The sequence below is a fragment of the Orycteropus afer genome, unplaced genomic scaffold, assembly GCF_000298275.1.
Source record: "Orycteropus afer afer isolate SDZICR_OR568_19922 unplaced genomic scaffold, OryAfe1.0 scaffold00078, whole genome shotgun sequence".
In the NCBI taxonomy this organism is placed as follows: domain Eukaryota; kingdom Metazoa; phylum Chordata; class Mammalia; order Tubulidentata; family Orycteropodidae; genus Orycteropus; species Orycteropus afer.
This window is the reverse complement of record NW_006921665.1, coordinates 6,908,514-6,936,300: the sequence shown is the minus strand read 5'-3', so window position 1 is coordinate 6,936,300 and position 27,787 is coordinate 6,908,514. Positions and strand designations below refer to the sequence as shown.

Genomic DNA, 27,787 nt, shown 5'->3' with positions numbered 1-27,787 from the left:
GGTAGCATAGTGGCTAAAGCACTTGACTGCTAACCAGAAGGCTGGCAGTTCAAACCCACCAGCCACTCCTCAGAAGGAAGGTTGGGCAATCCTACTCCCGTAGTGATACTGCCTCAGAAATCCAAGGAGGGGTTGCTATGAGTCGGGGCCGACTCGACGGCACATAACAACAACATCTGTGCATAAAAACATTAAAGAAACACTTCTACATACACGAAAACTGTATCTTAACATAATATACAGTAATAATAATGATGTTTTGGTGAATGTCACAAAGTAGCCCCCATTTAATATTACTGACCACTGTATATGTACTTTGAATTTTTAATATGATAGACTTTATGGGGTTGGATCCTAACTATGGGTTGTACATAAGTCAGACGTTCATAACTTGGAGACTACCTGTACTACATTAAGGAGTCCTGATGGTGCAACAGTTAAGCAATTGGCTGCTAACTGAAAGGTTGCTGGTTCAAACCCACCCTCTGGCTCCAAGGAACAAAGACCTGGCAATCTGTTCTCATGAAGATAACAGCACAGAAAACCCTATGGGGCACACAGTGTCACTATGAGTCCAAATCAACTCCATGACACCCAACAAAAACAACATACTACGTTATTTACAATGATGTACACAGACTTCAGATAAAACATAGTATTTGTAAATACCTTACTCAACTCATCCCTATCCTTCCTTTTCCCTTAACACTCTCTGCTTACATCTCATGTTTCAACCAAAATGAATAATCAGTTGTCCCTTTTACATGTTCTGTATTCTTTTCCTTTGCTCCTTTGTTCACAGTGTTCTTTCCATCTGGAATACCCTTTAGTCATTTCCAAATATTACACATCCTTCAACACCTAACTAAAATGCTCTTTCTTCCTCAAGTCTCTCCTGATTCCTCTGGCTGGGAATAAATCCCTTTCTTCTATTTCATATACAGACACCTGCACACAAATAACAACAGAAACTAGGTCTCATTTTACCTCAACATAGTACCAACTTAAATACATAGGCTTTGAACACTGTAGCCATTAGGTGTTCATCTAAGAGACAAAAATAAAATGAGAAGTTGTAGCACAAAAGGGAATGTTTTGCTAGTTTTAAATAGCACATAAAAAGGTAAACATTTTTTCCTCTATGGTTGAAAATATTTGAATGCCCTACTGTTGAAGTTTAAATTGAACAATTTTTACAGTGATGTCTGGAATTTTTCAAATGTGTATGTCTTGTGGCAAGAAGTGAGGGTAGGAATGCGAGGTGGGGTGAGAAGACAGGTAATGTTAAACAACTGCTAATCAGTGTTTAAATAAACTGAAATACCAAACCCACTGCCATCAAGTCAATTCTGACTTACAGTGACCCCCTGAGTCAGGATAGAATTGCCCCATAGGGTTTCCAAGGCTGTAAATCTTTACAGAAGCAGACTGCTTCATCTTTTTCCCATTGGGCAGCTGGTGGGTTCAAACCACCAACCTTTTGGTTAGCAGGCAAGTGCTTCAACCACTATGCCACCAGAGCTCCTTGTGTTTAAACTAGTGGAGTTTATTAAATGGCAGGATTTGTGGAAGGCTCAGAGGAAACAAACTGAAATAATAAGCAGAAATAAAAGTTCCACTGGATGTGGTGACGTGGAAGTTCAGGTCACTTTGTTGCTAGTGTAATCTTTCAAGGTATTCACTGTACTTTCAACGAGGGGAATAAACTACCTTTTGTGGTAAGAGTTATATTATTATTCTTCTTTTCTGGTCATGGTGGTGTTTTAAAACAAACAAGATGCTAAGAAAAACAAGTTCCTGATTTCTAACCACTATTAGGTATGAATACCCAAGAAGATCATTGTTTTGAGAGTAATCCTATGCCAATCAAGATCTTGAGCAGTTCAGCTCAGGTGAGAAGCCTGCACTTCCCTGGTTCACATGTTCAGCAAGTCAGGTAAGACAAAGCTGGACTTTGAAGAACACCTCAGGGATAAAATAATGCCTAACTCCCTCAGTAGCTTGTTTCAGGCTTCCTCCTGTGCCACACTCAACACCATCTTTCATGCCTTAAATCTTTTGTTAGTCTTTACCTTATATGAACATGCATTTCCCGATAACATAGCTATCTTAAGGCTACCTTTTTAAACATACCCTCACATGATTTGAGCTGGTCATCTGAAGACTGATTCTACTTTTAGTAGAATACGAAGAAAGCCATATGTGAATATGACCTTAAATATACAGAATTTAAAATGTACTAAATTATGTACCATAAATATTTATTCTCACAAAAATACTTAGAAGGCAATCAAGCAAAATTTAAATGCTGACTGATTTATGACTGGATATATGGTGTTAAAGAACTAGAAATTTTCAGATGTGATAACATAGTAGCTAATTTGGGGGAGGTGGGGGAAAGAGAAACCTTATCTTTTGGAGATACATACTGAAATATTTATGGATTTATCTGAGATTTACTCCAAAACAAATAGGGTGTAGGAGATAGTGGGTAGAGATACAGAAGACAGAAGTGTCCCTGAGTTGCTGAATATTTACATCAGGTAGATACATTCCTTGGAAAGGTCAATCATGGGAGAACAGAAGGGCAGTGTATGCACAGGGAGACAGCTCACGAGGGGGGGGGAGAAGCATGGGAGGGAAGGACACAGGGAAGAGGTAATTATGGGGAGGAAGTGGGAAGAGAGCTGTTACACTGTGGGAAACTGCAGTCAATGTCATGAGACAAAACTTGCATGAACTGCTGTATGGAAAATGAATTTGCTCTGTAAACTTTTATCCAAATACAATAAAAATTGTAAAAAAAAAAAAAGTGTCCCTGAGCTGATCATTGTTGACTCTAATATCTGAATAGAAAAGAAACAAAATTACAAAATTAACTTATTACCTAAGATCAACAGATAATTTAAAATTTATAGATACATGGAAATCAATCATGTGGTCTATTTTGATCCATATTTGATATGCCACAAAATCAAATGTTAAAAAAAGTTATTCTGACAACATACTTTGGCATACTGAATAAATCCAGGAAGGAGAGAATGACTCAAGAGTTCGATGGACATTTGGACTTCTATAAATTTGAAAGGGAGCAATAAGGCCTGTAACCTTAAAAATGTCCCCATAGCCAACTCTACCCAAGGCTACCAAATACTTATCAAACAATAAATGTATAATAAAATGATAAAGTAGAAGATTTGGTAATTCCAGAACCAAGGTCCCAGGAAGGGTAAATATTGCACTGCTATAATCTGTCTTACACTGGGCAATGTCTCATTCTGTGTACATAGGATCCTATGAGTCAGAGCCAACTCGATGGCACCTAACAACAACATAATCTGTCTTAAAATGTTTTTCTTACATTCACCTTAAATAATGTAGCTTTGATATATTTCATTGTTAAAACTGTTTGAAACTATCTTTGGAAAACCATAGGCTTGCTTTTGCTCACCGTCACAGAACAGGATGAGAAATATTTACAACTGCATAAAGTCATGGAGTAGTAATATCCTGCAACTTTATTCAGATAGCTTAACTCATTTATTATTTTAGTTCTGTGCATTTTTTTCAAAAATCTTTTAACTGAACAAACTCATGACTGAAAGTAAGGCCTAACCTATAACTGTTCTTATTTAAGCTATAGGAAAGTAATAGAAGATGTCAAGAAAGTTTTATTTACAGACTACAGAAAACAGAGTAAAAATACATCAGTTGTTCTCTATCAAACTGTAGCATATCAAATGTTTTCTATCACACTAACTGAAACTCTTTTTTGCTTACATGTTCTGGCTTATTTTTTTAGCACTGGTTGTATCAGATAATATAATTGGCATATTCATCCTTGTAGGTATTACACTCTCCTTTCTCAAATTAGCATTTACAGCAAATAATGAAATATTAAGATCAGATTATAGAAATTCAGTATGAAAACATGATATACCTATTTCATGATTCCTACCTTTTGACTCTAAAACAGAGGCTTATTAAACATGGAACAGTTTGTTCACATGATAATCACACCTGCACTGCTAACTCTAATATCTGAACAGAAAAGAAACAAAATTAACATATTACTCAAGATCAACAGATAATTTAAGTCATTTGCATTTAATTTGAAAGGTATTATGAAGCTTAAGGGAGCTCTGGTGACCTAGTGCCTAAGGCATTTGACTGCTAACCAGAAGGCTGGTGGTTCAAATCCACCAGCCACTCCTTGAAAGGAAGGTTGGGCAATCTATTTCCATAGTGATACTGCCTTGGAAACCCAAGGAGGGGTTGCTATGAGTCGGATCTGACTCCACGGCAGTGAGTTTGGTTTGGTTTTTGTATGAAGCTTAAATTTTAAATGTAAATTTCTTTAAATTTTGAAAAACCGTAAGTCAAACTAAATAATAAAGTCACCCAATGAAAGCCTGACTATCCAATATCAACGATTCTGCTGTAGTTCAAACCTTCCAAATTGGGTGTCCTACACTCTCCTTCCCCAGCCGATGCAGAAGACCAAGCTAACAAAGGTCATTAAGAATGTGAAAACAAAATTGCAAGTTAGAATGATCTTTCTAGAGTTCTATTTCCCTGTGGTTGTATGCACCACTGGTTTGTGGTCAGCTTATTTGCATGCAGGCTGCACTTGAGCAGAGAACCAGAGAACCCCCAGTACACAGGATCCTAGAGATCATATAGCCAAAGCTACTTATTTTCAGGAGAAAAAGACCAAAGGTTAAATAAAGGATTGATCCAAATCATGCAACTACCTGGCTGGAGGCAATGCCTCTTTCCAGTTCATCGTACAGAAAAAATATATATATATATATTGTGGGGGAAAAAGTTTGCCTTATAAAATTAAGAAATATTTTAACTGAAAGACATTAAACTATCCAAATTAATGTGCATGCCTATCTTAGTAACATTTTAGAATAAAAATAACCTCTCATTCATGCATGTAACAAGTATTTACTGAATGCTACCATGTACCAGGACCCTGGCAAGGTTCTAGGAAGAAAATAATCAGTATCCTGATGGAGTTAAACATCTATTAAGAAGACAGCCATTAAATGCACATTTACAAATTACAGTAAGTGCTACAATAAAGTTCGAATAGATCATAACAAGAGGCCATAATTTAGAATTGGGATACACACACAAGAGTTAGCAGACGAAGAGTGGGGGTAAAAATATTCCATGCATGTACTCTATGATCCATTGTGGTGCAGTGAATTACTTAGTTTGGCCTTCTAGCCATAGACTTTGTAACTCCTACCAAAGGACTGGTAAGACGATGCAAATGTGAAATGCTTGTAACCCACCAAGGGGATTGGATAGCTTGCTGATAATGTAAACAAGGTGCATGGCCCCCTAGTGGGGGTAGAATCATGCAAATAAGGTGTCTGGAACTTGAAGTGAGTATTTGTGAGTTTTGCCATCTTGTTAGGCTTAAAATAAGTCATCCCAAAGGTGGAAAAGGGGGTATCTCACTACCATCAAAAAAGAAGAGCCAAGAGTGCAGCACATTCTTTGGACCAGGGAGATCCCTGCACTCAACCTCCTCCATCCAGGAGACAGAGAGCTGATACCAGAGCTGATAAGGTGAGAAGTAGAAGCACAGAAACACTGGCAGCAGAGGCAGCAGAACCAAGAGACCAGCGTAAGACAGAGCTGTGGGCTTCCTGGCCTACAGAGTAAGAAAACTGAGTGCCTTTGGGCCAAGGCTTAGTGGTGGAATGGGGTATCTCTAGGCATTTATTTAGCAGAGCTAAAAGGCTCTGTAACACCTTCCTGAGCAAGACAGAGGCCAGGAAGAGGGGTCAGGGGCCAGACAGATACCTGTCCTTGGGAATGGCTGAAGGGAGGTTGTCCTGATTAAAGAACTATATCCTGAGAGTTCCTAATGCTGAATTGTAACCTGTAATTCCCTAATAAACCCCATAATTTTGAATATTGTCTTGAGTTCTGTGTGACCATTACAACAAAAATTATCAAACCCAGGATAGAATTAGAGAGCAGCATAGAGGGAGTGTCATGGTGTCAGAATTGGTAAAAAGGCTGGAGGATAACAGCATGTCTGACCTCTGCCTCACAGGAATCAGCCTTGGGCTACTGATGTTGAGCTTGATCTTCTTCCCTCCTTGTGAAGTTAGATGAGGTCAGATGTTGCCCCCACCCCATTTTTATGTATACCCAACAGAAATGAGTAATATCAGAAACTGGAAATAAAGTAAATTAAAACAGAACAAATAAATGGTATAACAGTCCTACAGTGGAATATTACATAGCAATGAAAATGAATAAAGTGCTACAACACAGATGAATCCCCCATATATAATGTTGAGTGAAAGAAGCTGGACACAAAAGAATACAAACTGAATGATTTCATTTATGTTAAGTTCAAATCAAATAAAACAAATCTATGGTGCAAAAAGCCAGGATAGTGATTATCTTTACAAATTATAGTAGAGAAAATTGGAAGTAGCATGAAGACATCTTCTGGAGTGCTAGGCTCTATTTCCTAGCCTGATGGTGGTAACATGGGTATGTTTACTCTGTAATAATCCATCAAACTATTTATTGTATACTACATGTGTGCTATAATTTAATAAGGGTATTTTAAAAAATAAATATTCTGACCAGAACAAACAGCATATGTGACGACCCTGACACCAGAAAGAATTTGGTACATTCAGATCTGAAAGAAGCCAGCGTAACTGGAACCCAGGAAACCAAAAGAGAAAATGTAATTTAAATAGAAGTTAAGAGTGAAGAGGGAAAGCAGGGACTCGATGATTTTATTGCAGGTCATTTTAAAGAGCTTGGATTTTATCTTAAATTCAGGAACTGCTAATGAAGCAAGGAGGCCTCATCTTCTGACCTCCTCTAACCCTACAAGAGGAAGACAGAATCACCATCAGCAGCCCAAGGCCTATTCTTGTGAGGCCTGCCATGCTGCCTCCCTCCAGCCCTTTCACCAACCTAGACACCAACCGTTCCTCCCACAGCATCCACCACCTCTCTGCTGGGTTCAATAATTCACTGTAGTGGCCACATAGAACTCATAGATTATGGGGATTATTAGGGAAGCAACAAGCTACAATTCAAGTTCAGGAATATGCTCAGTCTCTCAGCCTGCTGTCTCTCAACCACCAGTCTCTCTCCCAGCAGTGCGTGTCTCTTGGTGTCTCTCCCAGCAGTGTGTGTCTTTCACACCTCTCTCTCAGTAGTGCATGTCTTTCGCGTCTCTCAGCCAGCAGTGAAGAGATTCCTTCTGCTTCTAGGGGGGCTCCTTTTCAGCCTGGCAGAGTGGCCAAACTAACCAATCCCAACATTAGAATTCTATACACCTGAGACAGAGAGAACTTCCCAGAAGATTGCTTCTTGCCACTCTGAACAGAAATACCCCAAGTGGATAACTTTAATAATCAGGAGCTAGTCAGATGCTCATGGCAAATTCCACCACAGAGTTTTACAAAGACTTATGGCTAGAAAAGCCATACCAGGTTATTTACTATACCGCAGGAGCCCACTACTGCAGGGTACAAAGCAGGGGAAAATAAGGGTTTTTAAAAGATCAGGGAGGTGGGAAAAAGGGGAAGCAGGGAGATCAGTTAAAAGGAGACTATTATAATGGATTCATGAAAAAAATGATGGTGGCTTTCCTAGGGAAAGGAATTCTGGTAGCACAGTGGTTAAGGCAGTCAGCTGCCAACCAAAAGGTCAGCAGTTGGAACCCACCAGACACTCCATGGGAGAAAGATGTGGCAGTCTGTGTCCATAAAGATTTATAACCTTGGAAACTCTCCTGGGCAGTTTTACTCTGCCCTATAGAATCTCCGTGACTTGAAATCAACTCGAATGCAGTGGATTTGGTTTTTGATTAGGATACCAAAGTAAAACCAAGCCCACTGCTGTTGAGTTGATTTCAACACAAAGTGACCCTATAGGGGTAGAGTCTAATTGACCCGTAAGATTTCTAAGGCTGTAAATCTTTATGGAAGCAGACTTCCACATCTGTCTTCCATGGAGTGGCTAGTTGGTTTGAACCACTGAACTTCTGGTTAGCAGCTGAGTACATAATTACTGCACCACCAGGGCTCCTTTTGTCTAGGACAGAACCAGCCAAAATATTGTGAATTTTCTAGATTCCTGATGAAATTAGGAGGCTGAGTTAATTCAACTTGGTAACGGCATGAAAGTATGAAGTGAGAGAGAAAGGTGTCAAGGATGATTCTTAAATTCTTTAAGGCAAAAAAGTAAAGGGAGAGCAGGATTGGGGTGTTCACTGGTCAATGTGACCATCAACCCAGGACCTAATCCAGAATAACCCTCCCTTATTGTGTAGCCACCATACCGTATGAGATGCTGAACCTAGACATTCATAGTTAATTTCTACTTAAATCTTCTGCCAACCCAAACAGCATAAGATATCCCCATGGCCATAGGAATTGGTTCAGGAATGGACATCATGATACTTATGCAATGTAAGGGGCAGTGGATTTTCATTTTGTGGGTACAGACTGGAAAGGAAGGCCTGGAAATTTATTTCCAAAAACCAGCCAATGAAAACCTGTAGATACTAAGTCCTAATCAACAACTGATCATGGGTTTTGTTGTGCATGGGGTTGCCATGAGTCAGTCAATGGCAACTAACAACAACCCATTACCCCAGTTTGAAAAATTTGGATCTCAGTTGTGTCATCCAATGTAACTTCTTATACTACCAGTTCTATATATCAAGCCTACACTGCTTTGCAACACTTATAAACCTGATACTTTCTATCCCATTGTCTTAAAGAATAATGAAACTGTTAAACAAGATTGGTCAAGGACTTGTCCTTGATTTTGACAGACAACTAATGAGCACTAATGTACAATTTACTGTATTACAAGATTGATTCTGCCTACATTTCACACACGGTCCACAAGACTTTAAGTAAAACATTCACAGACTATAGCAACTACAGTTTACTAGTGAACAGAATGAAACACTCATGATAAAAATCAATTGCTAAGAGCTAGTTTGGAAAAGTAAACAAATTTTATATTTCACAAATTATTTAAAGATGATTATAAAGAGCTCTTCTTAGGAGTTCTGATGGCATAGTGGGTAAGGCAGTTGGATGCTAACCAGAAGGTTAGCAGTTCAAACTCACCAGCCACTCTGTGGGAGGAAGAGAGGCAATCTACTTCCACAAAGATTCAGTCTTGGAAACCCAATGGGGGTCACTATGAGTCAGAATCAACTTGATGGCAGTAGGTTTGGTTTTAGTTAGATAAGGAACTCTCAGGTACCATTTGTCTGCTAAAGAGAAGGTCTGTGGTTCAAACCCAGCAGCTGCTCTGCAGGAGGAAAATGAGGCAATCTACTTCTGTAAAGATTTACAGCCTTGGAAACCCAATGGAGGTTGCTATGAGTTGGAATCAACTCAACAGCAGTGGGTTTTGTTTTTGTTTTTGTTTTTAATAAAGGCTCAAAGGAAATATGGTGGTACTGTGGTTAAAGCATTTGGCTGCTAACCAAAAGGTCAGTGGTTTTAATCCACCCACTGCTACATGGGAGAGAGATGAGGCAGTCTGCTTCCATCAAGATTTATAGCCTTGGAAAACCTATTGGGCAGTTCTACTCTATCCTATAGTGTTGCTATGAGTCAGAATCAAATCGATGGCAGTGGGTTTGATTTTGATTGATATAAAGGCTCAGGACCACAGTCTCAAGGGACTAGGTCAACTGGCTTTACTTAGTTCATAAAGATTATGTTCTACATCCTAGTTTGCTGAGAAGCATCTGGGGTCTTAAAAGCTTGTGAGTAGCCATCTAAGATACAACTATTGGTTTCTTCCCATCTGGAGCAAAGGAAAGTGAAGGAAACCAAAGACTCAAGGAAGAAATAAGTCTCCAGGATGAATGGCCCATGTGAAACACGGCCCCCTCTATGCAGAACTAGATGGTGCCTGGCTACCACTACTGACTGTTCTGAGCAGGGATACAATAGAAGGTCCCAGTTAAAATGGGAGAAAAATGTAGAACAAAACTCAAATTCTTAAAAAAAAAAAAAAAAAAAAATCAGACTCACTGGACTGATAGAGACTAGAGGAACCCTTGAGGCTAGTGCCCTAAGACAGTCTTTCAGCTTGTAACTGAAACCACTCCTGGAGGTCACCTTTCAGTCAAATAAACAAAACACCTATGAGGAATGTACTTCTTTAAACAATAAACTATACTAACCCAAATGGTCAATATTTACATAAAAGCATAGATGAGAAAGTAAGCACGGGCAGGGAAACTGGATGGATGGAACCAGGGCAGGCAGGATGGAAATGATGAGAATGCTGACACATTAAGGAGATTGTAACCAATATCACAAAACAACTGTGTAAAAAATGTTGAAGTGGATTCTAGTTTGCTTTGCAAAATTCCAAACAAAGCACAATATTCAAAATAAAGAAAGAAGACTACAGAATATGGAAAACAAAACAAAACCTACTGCAATTGAGGCAATTCCAACTCATAGCAACCCTGTAAGACAGAGCAGAATTGCCCCATAGTGTAAATCTTTATGGAAGCAGACTGCCTCATCTTTCTCCTGATGAGCAGTGACTGGGTCCAAACCACTGACCTTTTGGTTAGCAGCAGGATATTTTAACTACTGCACTACCAAAACTCCATATAAATACACAGAAGAACAGGATATTTTAATAACTATAGGTAGGCTGTTGCCAATGAGTTGATTCTGACTCATGGTGACTCCATGTGCTTCAGAGTAGAACTGTGCTCCACAGGGTTTTCATTGGCTGTGACCTTTCAGAAGTACATTGACAGGCCTTTCTTCCAAAGCATCGCTGGGTAGAATTAGATTGTCAACTTTTCATTTAGCCAAATGAAATGTGTAATGCTTAAGCCAATAATTTATTAAGAAGGACTTTCTTCTTTTTCCCCTACTGACTTAGCTGCCTCAAAACCATTCAGGAATTTAAGGGAATATGTATTATTTCAACTTGAACTGAATGTAAATAAACAATGTTCAATTCATCAAGAAGACTTAATGAATCTCTCCAAATGCCAAATTTACTCACAGTAATTTAACTGGTTCAGTAGCTATGAAATGTACTCCAAGGTGTATGCATATACTTATCTTATATAACATTACACAGCAGCATCATTACAGGCTTACTCTTGCAAAATCTATTTTGAACTGAAAAAGATAAAACACAAATGCTTATTCACAACCATTAAAAATTAAAAAAAAAATTAATTTTCATCAGTAAATATGATTTATAATTTTTAAACTTTTATTATCTATCACCTTTTGGTAGTCTAATGGTACGGCTAACCAAATACATTAGTCTGTTCTACCTTTTCTAACTTCAGGTCTTTGCATATTTCACTATAATATTTTACTTTGTCTTCTTGAGCCACTCTTTAGAATCTTTTATTCAGCTCTTTTATTTCATCACTTCTTCCAATCACTTTAGCTACTCCCCATTCAAGAGGAAGTTTCAGAGTATCTTCTGACATCCATTTTGGACTTTTCTTCCTTTCCTATCTTTTTAATTACCTTTTGCTTTCTTCATATACGATATTTTTAATGTCATTCCAAAACTGGTCGGGTCTTCAGTCACTGGCATTCAATGCATCAAATCTATACTTCATGTGGTCTCTAAATTCAGGTGGGATACAACCAAGGTCACATTTACACTCTTGTGGACTTGTTTCTTCTTCAGCTTCAAACTGAACTTGCGTATGAGCAACTGATGGTCTGTTCCACAGTCAGTTCCTGGACTTGTTTTGACTGATGATGTTGAGCTTCTCCACTGTCTCTTTCCACAAATGTAGTTGATTCAATTCCTATGTAATCCATCTGCTGAGGTCCACGTGTGTAACAACCAAACATGTTGGTAAAAACAGGCATATGCAGTAAATAAGTCATTGTTGTTGCTGTTGTTATGTGCCATTGAGTCAGACCCGACTCATAGAGACCCCTCCTTGGGTTTCCAGGGCAGTATCACTATGGAAGTAGATTGTCCAACCTTCCTTCCGAGGAATGGCTGGTAGGTTTGAACCGTCAGCCTTCTGGTTAGCAGTCAAGCGCCTTAGGTACTATGTATGCCACCAGAGCTCCTGAATAAGTCATTGGTCTTGTAAAATTCTATCACGCGATCTCTGCATCCATTTCTATCACCAAGGCCATATTTTCTAACTGCCAATGATTCTTCTTTATTTCCAACTTTCACATTCCAATCACCAGCAATAAGCAATACATCTTGATTGCATGTCTGAACAATTTCAGACTACAGAAGTTTATACAAATCTTCAATTTCTTCATCTTTGTCTTTAGTGGTTGGTGCATAAATTTGGATGGTAGTAGTATTAATCTGCCTTCCTTGAGATATATGGATACTGTCCTAGCACCGACAGCACTGTACTTCAAGACAGATCTTGAGATTTTCTTCTTTTTGACAATGAATGCAATACCATTCCTCTTCAATCTATCATTCCTGGCATAATAGACCTTAAGATTGTCTGATTTTAAATGGCCAATATCAGTCCATTTCAGCTCACTAATGCCTAGGATATACTGATCTTTATCCATTCCATTTTTGATAACTTCCAGTTTTCCTAGATTCATACTTCATATATTCCATGTTCCAATTGGATCCACTGATGTGGATGTTTGCAGCTGTTTTTTTTTTTTCCATTTTTAGTTGTGCCCCATCAACAAATGAAGTTCCTAAAAGCTTTACTCCATTCACGTCATTAAGGTCGACCCTATTTTGAGGAGGCAGCTCATCCCTAGTTGTATTTTGAGTGCCTTCCAATCTGAGCGGCTCATCTTCTAGCACTAAATCAGACAATGTTTCACTGCTTTTCAGTGGCCATTTTTTTCAGAAGTTGATTGCCTAGTCCTTCTTCCCAGTCTGTCTTAGACTAGAAGCTCTGCTGAAACCTGTCTACCATGACCCTACTGGTACTCGAAACACCTGTGACACAGCCTCCAGTCTCACAGCAACATGCAAGCCACCACAGTATGACAAACTGACAGATGAGTGGTGGAGTTCTACCCCTTTATACTTCTTTCAAACTTACAATTTAAATAGAACTGGGAAAGAAAATTTTATTGATTCACACTTTGTCACCTTCAAATTTTTTAAAACAGTGAACTTTGATGCAAAAAAAAATTCAAAAAGCAATACTATTAAAATACCACCCATTATAATCGGCTCATATATTTTCATCTTTTGAGTATCTGAAAAATATCTTTACATCTTTGTTTTTAAAACACATTTTCACTAGGGATAGAATTTAGGTTGACACTTTTTTTCTTCTTTTCTTTCAGTACTCTAAAGATCCTGCTCTACTGGTACACTGGTTTGGACTGTTACTAAAGAGTAACTCTTACCATTTTTATCTTAATTTCTCTGTATAGGCTTTTAAGAGTTTCTCTGTATCACTAATTTTAAGCACTTGATTGTGTGTTTCAGTATAGTTTTATTTTTTCTTCTTGGAATTCATTGGGGTTCATCAAATTTGGGCATTTTTCAGGTATTATTATTATTTTTATTTTTTTCTGCTCCACCCTCCTCCTGGGATTCCAATTACACATACATATTGGGCCACTTGAAATTTTCCAACAGCCCTCTGATTCTGTTTGTTTCATTTATGTATTTTAGCATCTTTTTTTTTTCTCTGTATTTCACTTTGGATATTTTTATTATTATGTATGTCTTCAAGTTCATCAATCACTTCTACAATATTTAATCTACTAATTTAAACTAGTGTATGTTTTAATTTTAGACATTGTGTTCTTCATTTCTAGTAGTCTGATTCATTCAGTCTTTCACATTTCTTTGTGCTACTCATTAACATGATTATTCTTTCTTCTACTTCTTGAACATATGGAGTATATCTGTAATAGCTGTTTTATGGCCTTATGTATTCATTTTAGCATCTGTTCGGACAGACTGACTTTTCTTCTTATTATGTGTTATATTTTCCTGCTTCTTTGTATGCATGGTAGCTTTTAAGTGGATGTCTGACATTGAGAGTTTTACAGGATTTTTTTTTCCTATAAATATTCTCGGGAGCTCTAGTGGTGTAGTGCTTAAAGCATTTGACTGCTAACCAGAAAGCTGGCAGTTCAAACCCACCAGCCACTCCTCGGAAGGAAGATTGGGCAATCTACTTCTGTAGAGATACCACCTTCGAAATCCAAGGAGGAGTCTCTATGAGTCAGATTCAAATCTACAGCAGTGAATTTGGTGTTTCTGGTATTATCAATATTCTTAGATTTTGTTCCAGGATGCAGTTATTTAGAAATTAAATTATTTGAAAACAGTTTGATCCTTTTAGGTCTTGCTTTTAAACTTTGTTAGGCATGACCAGAACAGCATTTAGTCTAGGGCTACTTTGCCCACGACTGAACCAATAACTTCTGAGTACTCAACTTGTATTCTCCACGTAATACAAGATTTCTCTACTCTGGTTATTAAAAATGCAAACTATTCTCAGCCCCTTGTGAGCTTCAGGAATTTTTCTTCTTTCTCCTTTTTCTTTCCTTGCATTGGTTTCCCTGTATGTGATTTTCCTCACGTACTTGCACTGATCAGTACTCAGCTGAAGTCTCAAATGGAACGCTCTACAGATCTCTAACGCTCTCTATGTATCCCTCTGGTACTCAGCTCTGAGAATTCTAATGGCTTTGTTTCCCCCCAATTCCCTACTCAGTTTTCTCAATTCAGAGAAACTGCTAGGCTTTGTATGGGTTCATCCTCCTGCTGCTGCTGCCTCATTTGTTTCCCTTTTCTTGGGGACTACTGTCTTGTGCTACATATTGTCCAGTGTCTGAAAACTGTTTCATATATTTTGTTCCTTTTGTTGTAGTTGGTGTTGTTTAAGATAGGAAGGTAAAGTCAGTTCCTATTACTCCATCATGACCAGAAGCCAAATTGGTGGGCTAATTATATTTTATAGGACAAGAAAGAACACGATAGATCTGAAATCATGTAATAAAAAGTCTCATAACAGGGTTTTGTTCTTTCCCCACTGCCATCAAGTCAATTCTGACTCACAGCAAGCCTATAGGACAGTGAAGAACTGCCCCATAGGGTTTCCAAGGCTGTAAATCTTTATGGAAGCAGACTGCTTCATCTTTTTCCTGTGAAGGGCTGGTGGGTTCGAGCCACCAATATTCTGCTTAGCAGCCAAATGCCTTAACCACTGTACCACCAGAGCACCTTGTTTTACTCTTGATAGAAATTCTGCCTTTGCTTCTATTTCCTCAAAACCAAGTTAAGTGGTTAAAAAAATTAAAGCAATTAAAAAGTACTGATTTATGTAACATTTAGTAGGTTAATCCTTCTACTCAGCCCAGGAAAGAAGGTCTTTTATTTGTATTGTTTTGTTTTAAAGGGATGATATTTACATTACTATTTAATTTCATATCTATTAAATGTGAATATTCCATAAATTTATAAAGAGCAAATGAATATTTTACAATCTTAAAGTGACATGTAACAAATTTAAATTTTATCATTTCTGTGCTGAAAAAGCCAACTATAAAAAGTCACTATTTCCCCTCAACTTGGAATTTTTTTCTTAAGAAGAGATGGATCCTTCAACCATCTAAAGGTCAATCATATTGACTGACAGCATTTGGCATTCAAACTCAAACCAAACTCACGGCCGTCAAGCATTTGGCATTATGGGGGGAAAAACAACTAGGCATACTGCCTGTCATCACCACCTACTATAATTTGTCATCTAAAATTCTGGAACCTGACATTTAACTTGACCCAGCAAAGCAGCTTTATGTTTGTAATGGCCTAACTGTAAATCAAACTATGTTTTCCCTCTAATACACTAAACAGTAATTTAGAGGCAAACACAGCAAGTTTAAAACTACCTTCATTACAAAGTGCTACCAAGACAAAATAAATAAAAGTGACCTCATAAAAATCAAAAACTTTTGTTCATCGAAAGAATTTATCAAAAAAGTGAGAAGACAAGCTGTAGACCAGAAGATTATCTTTGGAAACCAGGTATCTGACAAGAATCTAATGAGCAAAATACATACAAAACTTCAACATTTTCACTTGCAACCTATCTTTTCATATCTGCTATTAAAATGAAAGGTAAGAGCTGATGTTTGGTATCTTACAGGCATAAGCCAAGAAAATTATGCTATTACCAATCCTCAAGGCTACGTATTGACTAAGATGTTTACTTTGTTAACTTTATTCTTTAAAGCCAATGGCAAGTAGAGCCTGTTGAAATTATAAACTTTAAAGTACTAGACAAAATAAGTATCCAAAGAAAATAATATCACTACAGTAAAAGCCTTTTTTTTTTAAATGTCTATGGAAAAGAAAACCAAACCCATTGCCGTCTAGTCAATTCTGACTCATAGCAACCCTGCAGGTCAGAGTAGAACTACCTAATAGGGCTTCCAAGGCTGTAAATCTTTACGGAAGCAGTCTGCCATATCTTTCTTCCACAGAGTGGCTTGGTGGGTTCAAATTGCTGACCTTATGATTAACAGCTGAGTGCTTTAACCACTGTACCACCAGGGCTCCTGAAACAGACTAAAATCTACAGAAATGAAAAAAAGGTAGTGATAAAACTGAACTAGACTATGCGGGGGAAAGTCTCATGGAGGAAAGAGACTTGAGCTAGGACTGCCAGGTCTGGATTGGAAGTGTAGAGGAAGAGAGGGCCTAACAAGAAACAGCATGGCAGAGGTTTAAGAAAGTATGGTACTTTAGGAAGGAATTAAGGAAATACCAGAGTCTCCTTAATGGAAATCAACACTGAGCAAGTAGGGTGGAGCCAAATTATGGAAGGCCTTGACTGACAGGCTGGGGAGTTTGAACTTAAACTTTACTTTTCTGAAAAGCAGGGTTGCACTTTGTGTAAGGGTCTTCTGGTAGATTAATATACAGGATGAATTGATATTCAGGGAGGTGAGATTGTTGAAAATAAAGAGTATTTTTACTCAGTATTTTCCTATTACAGTTCTCTGAATACAACAGGCATTGTTTAAAGTACAGATTTTAAAAACACAGTACAACACAATACATACATTGGCATCACTCCAAACTGAATACCAAATTAATTTCATAAGGCATATGATTTATAAAAGGATTTGTTAGCTCTTAAATATGAATATTTTATTACTGTAAAGTTTATAGTAGGAAAGCTGATAAAATATCCAAGAGATTATACATCATTTATGCTAGCTTTACAGAGGCACTATGCAAACTTTTTTCTCCTAAAAGAATTAGATAGTCTCAGTCTAACAAAAATAGAATAAGACAATATTTTCATATTCTTTCTTCTTAAGATGAATATCGTAGTGCAGTGAATTACCTGGTATGGCTCTTCTAGACATGGTCTTTGTGACTCCTACCAGATTACTGGGTGAAGCTAAGCCAACGGGAGGTGGTTATGGCCTACCAAGGGGATTAGACAGCTTGTCAATAATGTAAATAAGGTATGTATCCTTATGGGGGTTGGACCATGGAAATAAGGTATACGAAACCCTAATACAGGAATTGATCAGTTTTGTCATTTTGCTAGGCTTAAAACCAGAGGTGGAAAGTGGGAACCCACTACCATCAAGACAGCGAAGAGCCTTAAGTGCAATGCTTCCTTGGACCCAAGATTCCTACGTTGAGTTGATGGCAGAGAGAATGGCAGAGAGACAGCAGCAGCATAGGTAGCAGAGCCAAGAGACTGGCACGAGAGGTAGGCTTGCCAGCCCATGAAGCCGAGTGCCTTTGGGTAGGCAGCTTCCTGGTACAGTCGGGTGTACCTATCAGCAGAGCTAAAAGAACTTTGTAACATTTACCCAAATAGGGCAGAGGCCAGGCCTAGGGCCAAAAAGAGGTGGACTGTGGCCATGGCCTAGGGGAGGCTGTCCTAATGGAAAAAGTGTATTCTGAACAGTCCTGAACCTGAATTGTAACCTGTTGCTTACCTAATAAACCACATAATTGTGAGTACTGTCTGTGAGTTCTGTGTGGCCATTGCCACGAATTACCAAAACCAGCAAAGGAGTAGTGAGTGCTGTGGGAGGGATGGCTGGTGTCACAATTGGTAAAGAAGAAGCTGGAGGGTGGCATCATGTCTGACCTCATAGGAATCAGCCTTGGGCTGCTGATTTTGGTCCTTCTCGTCCCTTGTGAAATTAGAGGAGGTCAGAAGCTGCTGCCCCCACATCCCTTTTGCAAATATTAATACCAAAATGGAGGCTTTTTCTCTTTTTCTTCTTTTATTATTATTTAGCATAAAAGATGATGCTGAAGATTTGGAAGTATTTGTATGTTTCCTGACCTTGAAGTAATGCATGGCAATAATCCTAAAAATTGTAAATAACATTTTTATTTTGTGCTGAAAATTTCACTTCCCATTACCAGTAGCGACAATTACAGAAACATTTACAATTTAGACAAGATTAGTGAATCATGTCACCAAAAAACACAGGGAAGTTCCTAGGGCAGTTCCACAGTACTCAGCCAAACCTTCCCCCCCAGATGTTTTTAATTAAGAATTCAATAATATAAGAATTATATTTTCAGTATGAAAAAATATCCTATACAAATTAACACTGTATCATTATATTTCAGGTTATTTAAGTCTAATGAACAATAATTAAGTCCATACTGATTGAGTATAAGCAGTATTATTTATACTTCTTTCTTAGAACAAAGGTAGCTCTTTCCCTTTGCTTAGTCTAAGTAAGACTGTTTGATATGTATCAAAAATTACATATTTCTTAAACACCGCTAACCAAAATGTCGGTAGTTTGAACCTACCAACTGCTCAACAAAAAAAAAGATGAAGTAGTCTGCTTCATAAAGATTTACAGTGTTAGAAACCCTATGAGGTAATTCTACTCTGTCACTAAGTTGGAATTGACTCAAAAAACAGTGGGTTTGGTTTGGTTCTTTGCTTAAGATTTTCCATTACATCAGTTCCCTTTCCCCCAGTCAGGATAAAATTGTACTATTTTAGAGAAATATGATCAGGTTAGCACTTGAACATTAATAATCTGTATGCAAAGATTACAGTCTTAAGCTCTTCACTTACTGAGTTTGGAGAGAGTCTAATAGTTTAAAGTACTTATGGGTTTGTAAGTATGCCTCAACGGCACATAACAACAACAGCAGCTAAAAATAAATGTTATCACTAGAAAGCTTCTAAAAAAATACTTCAAATAATGCCAAATGAGCTTATCTGTCTAAATGTTAGATTAAGAAAATAATGTTAATATTCAAGTTAATCCTTTTTAATTTTTAACTTCATGTCTGCTCACAAAATAATTCAAATCATAGTAGTCTACTATTTTTCTTGTGGAACAGTAAACTTTTCTTTAAAATAAACTGTAAAAATAATTTTTAAAATAAAACTAAATCAATCACATATTCCACATGAAATTCTAGTTTTTACATTCATCTTAATAAAAATATAAGATACTATAAAATACTCCAAGAGTATCTGACAAATACTTTCATAATCTGTTACTGTAACTAACCTATAATAAATTCTGTTCATCACAGTAGAAATATAAAGCAAGGTTTGATGGGCTTATGTGATATGATATAAAGTCTAACAGTATTTCTTTTGTTGTTGTTGTTGTTATGTGCCCTCGAGTCCGACCCGACTCATAGCAACCTCTCTCCCTGGGTTTCCCAGGCAGCATCACTACGGAAGTAGATTGCCCCATCTTCCTTCCGAGGAGTTGCTTGTGGAGTTGAACCACCAGCCCTCTGGTTAGCAGTCCAGTGCCTTGGGCATTATGCTACCAGAGCTCCTAAGTGAAGAAAATATTTATTTCTAGAAGCAGTAGAACCTAACAAAGCAAAAAACAGTAACCCAAACCAGCAAGCCCCTCTACCAAAATAACAAAATTTGCAGAAGATGAAATTTACATGAAAATAAGGTTCGATTAAAAGGAAATAAAAGCCTAATTTGCTAGATGAAATACCATGAGGGAGTCGTCAGTTTTTTCTAAAGAAACAAACAAAAAAAGTAGAGTAGAAAATTACCAGTTGGGCTATAACAAAACAACTTACAGAGCACGGCCACAGCCCCAGACTCAAACATGAGACATTCATCTTTATGCCTAGTTTCCACTATAAGGCTGAAAGGTGGAGGATCCAATTTGTGATAGATTCGAAATCCTTTGCTGAACGCCATTCTGTCTTCAGAGGGAGCCCTGTGAAAAACCAAGCAAAGCTAAGCAAATGAAGCTAAATGTTTCCTTCCGCAGCAATGACTGCAAGGCATCCAGATGTCCCTCCCTGCCAGGTTTGAATGGGGGGGGGAGTGGAAAAAAAAGGAGGGGGGAGCTCAGAGGAAAAATGGCTCATTCCAAAAATTAAGTCGCCACTTGATTTAACCAAAAAAGCGAAAGGAAAAGCTACCAATTCTCACGGCAAGGCGAAAGGAGATTTTATCACTCTAAGTCCAAGAACGGTTTGGTTAAGATGAGTTTTCCTTTTAATTTGTGTTTACTGAAAGGGAAAATTTTGAGCGTATGTTGTTGGGAGTTATCAGTTTCCGGCTTCAGAATTTGTCACTACGTTGAAACGGAATCCAGTCGGAAACTTCAAGCCGTTCCTTGTGGGAGGAAAGGAGAAGAAGTGGGAGGGAAGATTAACCAAGCTGGTTCAAAGCTCCTTAGGGGGCGAGAGGAGAGAAAGGATTATCGGACCCACAGGCTCCCCGGGAGGCAGCGGCGAAGGGCAGAGGAAGCGGCACAGGTTACTGCCTCCCCCTGTCCACCTCCAGACCACCTCCAGCTCGGAGAGGGCGGCAGGCAGGCGCCGGTGGATATGAATGACCACCTGGAAAGAGTCACGACTGGGGATATGGACCCGCCTGGGGTTCCTCTGGACTCCCAGGCAGTCGGTTGACCCTGGAGAAAACGGCTCCTTCCCTGAAAGACAGAGGCGCCAAACAGACCAACCCCTCCATGATGCGTCAGAATAGATAACCCTGCGCCCAGACCGACTCGGATTCCTTCCCGCGGGCAGGCTGACAGCTGCTGTCACCAAAGCCCCCGGCGCAGCGCCCCGCACGCCCGTCCTCTTCTCAGAACCCAGCCCGTCCTACTAGACCCTGGTTGCCAGTGGCCGTCCCTCATCGCTCCCGCCCAGGCTGCAGGGGCAGAGGCTACCTCAGGAAACGTCTGCCTTCCCGCCCGGCTGCCCGTGGGTCTGGCCGCGGCCGCTCCCCGCCCCCCACCAGTTTGTTCACCTCTTCCTCCGGCTCCTCCTCCTGCTCCCGCAGCCCCTGCTGCCGCCAGAGCCTCCTGAATCGTCACTTCCGCTCCAGCAGGCCTATCTCTTCCGCATTGCGCTGCGGAGGGGAGAGGAAGGCCCGCCCCTCGCGGGGGAAGGGCGGGGCGTCAGAGGGGCCTCTCCCACGCGGGAGCCGAGCTGTGGGGCCTGGAACCCGGGAACTTCTGGTTGCACCACCTGCTGAGACTTTCGTTTCCAGAAGTATGTTCCCTTCTCCCCTCCAGGCCTAAGTTGTAGGTCCCACCACAGATGGAGGCGGGAAGAGGGAAGTTACGTCCTCCTTGGGGCCCCTTCGCGTGGGATCTTTAAAGCTTACCAGTGCTACCCGGGGGCGCCTGGAAGGGACTTTCGGGGAAAAGCTTTGGGGCTGGGTATTGGTATGTGCCCAAGATGGATGGCAAGACCACCCCCTCCGCCCCCGCTGAGCCTAACGGGGAAAGGGGAGGACCTGGAACAGCAAAGTCTCCGGGCCAACCAAGTGGCGCCTGAAGAGCTGTCCATGGTGTCTCGTAGCGAACAGCACCGAGTTCTTAGGCCATTTTTGGAACACTCTTGTTCGCTGCCTTTTCCTCCTTGTGTGCTCTGAAGCCCTCAGGAAATTCTATAAAAAAAGGCTGCTTAGCCTCCTGGTCGAGAGCGGGTATGCACAAACCAGGATTTCAAAACTAAGTCAAAACATAAATGCAATGAGGCCAACACGACCCTGGTTGTCACTGAATGTAGTAGCTAAAAGCATCTAACCTTTCATATCATCCTCACTTCAAATCATGCTTCCCGGTAAATCAGTGTATCCTATAGATTTCTCATTCTGTTTCCACTTGATAGACCTAAATATGGGAATGAAATAAAATCTAACAGGGCCAAAAGGAATTGAAAACGTCAGAGAACCAGTACTCTGAGAAACAATTTCCATTAGATTTAGCTTTTTCTTTACTTCTTCCCCTTCTTGCTTTTGATTGCAGAAGCAGAATTTAAATTTGGCATCTTGCACAAAATCATTTCCCCTCCAGGCCCTGTCATGTGATTTGATTTGGCATGTTTTCATTCATTTTAGAGAAGCTGAACCCACCCTGGTTTGGGAAATACTAGCTATAACTCAGTAGAAGAGAAGCCACTCCCAGGTCAAGAAAGAGAAATGTAGACACTTGTATTTAGTTCTAAGAACAAGAGATTTCTCTCTCACTCAATACTGTCTCCCTAGAAAACGTATTTTGCTTTCTGAAGTGCTTACAAACCTAAGTCTCAGTATTAAACTCATATTAAGATAATCTACTGGTAGAGGGTTACTAATATTTCTTTCTAGAGGATTCCATTTCAATTAAAGACTGCAACTGACAAAACTACAGGGGAGTAGGTGAGAATGGAATCATTCTTTTTCCTTCTCAGACTTCCTTCTCCAGACTCTGGAGTCTTGAAGATCTACTTACGTAAGTTTCACCAGAAATCCATATGGAAGGTAATGACTTTAGGAGAGATGTTAATTTTATCAAATGCATTGGTTGGGGCTTTCCCTTTTATGGCAACTAAGACCCAGAAAATCTGGGCAACTAAGACCTGCTGAAAATCACTTTTTCGAGTGAAGCTAGGAATTGAAACCAGTTGTTCAACCCTCTTCTACTACACTTGACACTAAAAACTCCTTTCTCAGAGTAGGAAGAGCGAGCGCTAGCCTTTCATAGAAGCAATTGTTCTTTTTCTGGTCCCTTTTGATATTGGACCAAGGAGACTGAGATCTAAATTTCTTGGCTTTGGGCTGGAATTACTGATATTTCTGAACTAGGGTTATTATATGATAAGTGATGTTGAGTTGGCTCTGACTCATAGCGACCCTACGTACAACAGAACGAAACACTGCCTGGTCCTGTGCCAGCCTCACAATCCTTGCTATACCTGAGCCCATCATTGCAGCCACTGTATCAATCCATCTCATTGAGAGCCTTCCCCTTCTTTGCTGACCCTCCACTTTACCACGCATGATACCCTTCCCCAGGGAATAGTCCTTTCTGGCAACATAACCAAAGTAGGTGAGAGAAAGTCTGACTATTCTCATTTCCAAGGAGCATTCTGGCTGCAGTTCTTCCAGGACAGATTTGTTAGTTCTTTTGGTAGTCTATGGTACTTTCAGTATTCTTGGCCAACACAACTCAAAAGCATCAATTCTTCTTCTGTCTTCCTCATTCATTGTCCAGCTCTCACATGCATACGAGGCAACTGAAAATACCATGACTTGGGTTAGGCATACCTTAGTCTCCAAGGAGAAATCTTGGCTCTTCAGCACTTGAAAGAGGTCCGTCACAGCCGGTTTGCCCAGTGTTATACGTTGTCTGATGTCTTGACTGCTGCTTCCATTGGTGTTGATTGTAGAACCAAGTTATATGAAATCTTTAACAACTTCAATCTTTTCTCCATTTACTGTGATGCTGCATATTGGTACAGTTACGAGGATTTTCATTTTATGTTGAGATGTAATCCATACTGCAGACTGAAGTCTTCAGTCTTCATCAGTAAATGCTTCAAGTCATTCTCTTTCAGCAAGCAAAGTTGTGTCATCTGCATATCACCAGTTGTTAATGAGCCTTCCTCCAACTCTGATGCCATGTTCTTCTTCATATAGTCCAGTTTCTGGAATTATTTGCTCAGCATACAGATTGAATAAGTATGAGGAAAGGATACAACCCTGATGCACTCCCTTCTTGATTTTAAACCACAGTGTCCTCTTGTTCTGTTCAAACGACAGCCTTCTGGTCAATGTACAGGTTTCTCATGAGTACAATTAAGTGTTCTGGAATTCCCTTTCTTCTCAATGTTATCCATAATTTGTTATGATCCACACAACTGAATGCTTTTGCATAGTCTTTAATAAAACAAAAGTAAACATTTTTCTGGAATTCTTTACTTTCAGCCAAGACACATCTGACATTAGCTATTATATCCCTGGATCCACGTCCTCCTTTTTATTTAAATGCTAACTTCCATTGTTCCACTGAGGACATGGAACAATGGAAATTAGCATTTAAATAAAAATTGGGCATTTGTCAATTCATTGTACACTTAAAGAGGGTAGATTTTACTATTCGTAAACTAAACCTCAATAAACCTGGCTTAAAAAAGGATGTTCCCTAATTCTACATATTCTAAGGAAGGTACCTGCTGAGGCTTGTGCTATTTGGGGACAATTCTGTGTATTAACAAGGTAAACCTACAAGTAATGTCGCTCAAATCAACTCAAGACCTCAGGAAACATCTCTCTGTTTTGTACCAGGCCATACTCCCCCCAAAGCTCTGGTGGTATAGCAGTTAAAGCATCTGGCTGCTAATCAGGTGGGTGGCTCAAACCACCAGCTGCTCCATGGGCAGATGAGACAATCAACCTCTGTAAAGATTTACAACCTTGGAAACCCATTGGGGGTTGCTGAGTCACAATCAACTCCATGGCAGTGGCTTTGGGTGGTTTTTTAAAACTTCCCAACAGCTGTTCTCCACCAATGACTGAAGGATACAAAAGGAGGCCCACTTCTGGGAGAAACAGGACTCCTCTGAAAGGCAATTTTGGGTTGAGGTTTCAACTGGCCTTGCTGAAGCTTTCTCCAAACTGCACCGAAGTCTAAGACCTTCCTTATTTCCTTCACAGTGGTCTTTGTGTTCTGATGACACTTACACTTTTCCAGATCCCACCCCCTGCAATTATTTGTACCTCTACCGTATTGGTGTCTGCTCCTCAGAGGATGTGGACTAACATTTTGGGGTCCTTATCCTCCAACTTTCTTCACTGGCTGAAAGCTGCTCCTGTTGTTATGTGCCGTCAAGTTGGACCTGACTCATAGCTACCCCTCCTTGGGTTTCCAAGGCATTATCACTATGGAAGTAGATTGCACCATTTTCTTTCCGAGGAGTGGCTGCTCCTAGGAACATGAATTCACTAACACTACAGCCCATTGAAGAGATGAAAAAAAAATCCTCATGCAGTGCTAGAGCTGCTTGCAGTGGGAGGTCACTGGCATGAATAGGGATTTGAGTGGGACACCAAAGTAATTTGCTATATTATTATTAACCAGCCTTTATGAGTGTGGTTTCTACTGTTTTAATAAATAACTTTTCAAAAATCTCATGCATTTTTAAGCTCAGTTAGCTTAAGAGCAGGCCAATAAAAGACATCAAAATGCTTACCAAACATTTTCCTCGGTTAAAAAGAAAAAGACCAAAGTAGGGTTTTTTCCCCTCACTGGATTATAAATTCCTAGTACAATAAACCAACTGATTGCTTGAACTAAAAAAAAGATGTTGAAAACTGTCTAAGCTTAGTGAAAACATAACTTACTCTCGTGCTTCCATTTTCTTACTTAGAAATGGATTCATTCAACAAATACTTACTAAATATTTATTGGCATCTACCAGATACTGGTCTAGGCACTTTTGATAAAATGGAGTTAATTCAGAAGACAGCCCAAAAAGAAAAAAAATGAAGACAAAATAACTTCAGGTTTATTAAAATGCCAATTTTGGAATTCCATTTATAAGAAATAACATCCTTTAGCTATTTCAGGAATGAAAATTTTCTGACTGGAATAAGAGAGCCATTTATTTTCTGTACAGTTCTATACTAAATGACCTTACATCAAGGCCCACAGGATAAAAAGGTTCAGAGTTTATTGTAAGAGTTCTTAAAAGCAGATATAAGAAAAGTAATCAGTCCAGTTGATTTGGGAAAATATAGCTTAAGGCCCAAATGATGTGCATGTTATACATATTATACATGTTTACATGTTTTAGTCCATTGAAGTTAAGCTGAAATGTTCTCATTTTAATTCTATTTAGTAGGCCATGAGGCATGACCAAAAAAAATAAATAAATAAAAATAATCCAAAATGAGTATGTAAAAATAAGCAATGTTTATACAATAAAGATAAAACTGATAGCAATTAAAATGCATTACACTGTTCTAATATTACTTAACTTAACCAAGGGTACATACACATGGACCCAGTATATTAGAGTCATTTGAAATGCTGTAACTAAAAACAGTCACCAGCAAAATACAACAAAGGATTATTTAAAAATTAATTTAATGCTTGGCTAAAGCATAATTACATATATAATTATCAAATAATAGTCCTTAATTTCCAAAAAGTTCCTTTTTTGAAAATCACAGAATCAGAAAGCGTAAACTTTAAAACAAGTTCTCTGAATATTTACAATGTGATATAAACATTATAGAAGACCATGGAATATTAAATTGCCTGGGTGTAGCTAATCAGCAAGGCATATTCTTTATTGCATATATAACTCACATATGTGGGATCTTAAATATGACAGACTACTAAAATTCAAATGCATGTACTTATAAGCTAGCCAGAGAGTAAAATCAAGAATGAGACAGGATGGTCAGCCCAAAACCATGTAGCAGTTCAGTTGTGGGTTTGTTACTTTAAAAATTAAACTTCTCTATTCCACCTGAACTAATTTGCATATATTATTTAGAATTCACATTAAATCCACATTTGACTATAATGCTGATTCAAGGAAGAAAATTCCCCATTCACTCGATGACTAAGTCCACAACTCAACTCTCAATTTTAAGGCAGCACAGCTACTGTGACAGCAACTGCTAACCAAAAGGTGATGAACATTTAATTACTTGCCAGCCCTTTTGTTGCAATGTGTACTAATTTCCCTAAGATGATTTGCTACTGAATAATTTTCTGCTGTTAAAAGGCTTACTCTGTAGAAAAACACCACAAATTTCCAGTGTGAAAGTAACTCCATGGTGGTATAAATATATATATATATATATATATATATATATATATATGCATAATTACACAATTTACACTGCACACATCGTTTACAGAGGACAAATAACTGTGAGGGCTAATTTGAATGACCATACAAAATACTTCTGTAAACATAGTATGACAGGCAGTAAGTAAGGAAAACATTCATAGACTCCTAGAAATAATCTGAATTCCTTTTGTTGTGAAGAAATTGCATGGAAGGACACAGTATTGAATATAATAATGTTCTTTGTATTAAAACAAGAATCAATATTTTACAGTTTAATAAACTTTACATATGTACAAAATTTATACACTGGGAATGGTATTCAAGCAAATAATAAGCTTTTCAGTCACACAGATCTATTTTCCTTCAATCAAAGACTTAAATTCTTTGACATTATGGTCACTTGCAACAGCCATAGCATGATCCAGAGCTCGAACACTTGCAAGGAGTTTTATTATTTGTTTTATGTTTTCCCTAAAAAAGAAAGAATGTAGTAGCATCTCATTAATTAATACAAAAGGATCTGAGAGAAAATTTACTATTAACTTTTTCCAAACATATACTTTTTTAAGATTAAATTTTTCCAAACATACACTTTTTCAAAAAGGGAATAAAATAAAGATAAGCAAGCTATATCATGTATAAACATGCGTTATTCATCCATATAAAATGAAATTTTGTATTTAAATAAGTAGCCCAGAGATAGGGACTCATTTAA

General features: G+C 38.7%; 2 protein-coding genes across 2 annotated transcripts in view; both read right to left on the bottom strand.

Moving 5' to 3' along the window:
* SYNJ1 (synaptojanin 1) overlaps positions 1-21,345 on the bottom strand; it is a 150,710-nt gene extending 129,365 nt beyond the window's left edge. The window contains 2 exon segments of the mRNA XM_007941282.1: positions 20,062-20,204; positions 21,248-21,345. Coding sequence (XP_007939473.1) covers positions 20,062-20,204; positions 21,248-21,345 — 241 coding nt within the window.
* A 6,080-nt stretch (positions 21,346-27,425) lies between these two features.
* PAXBP1 (PAX3 and PAX7 binding protein 1) overlaps positions 27,426-27,787 on the bottom strand; it is a 38,219-nt gene continuing 37,857 nt past the window's right edge. Inside the window, exon 18 of the mRNA XM_007941281.2 lies at positions 27,426-27,543. Coding sequence (XP_007939472.2) covers positions 27,426-27,543 — 118 coding nt within the window. The remainder of the gene's footprint in view (positions 27,544-27,787) is intronic.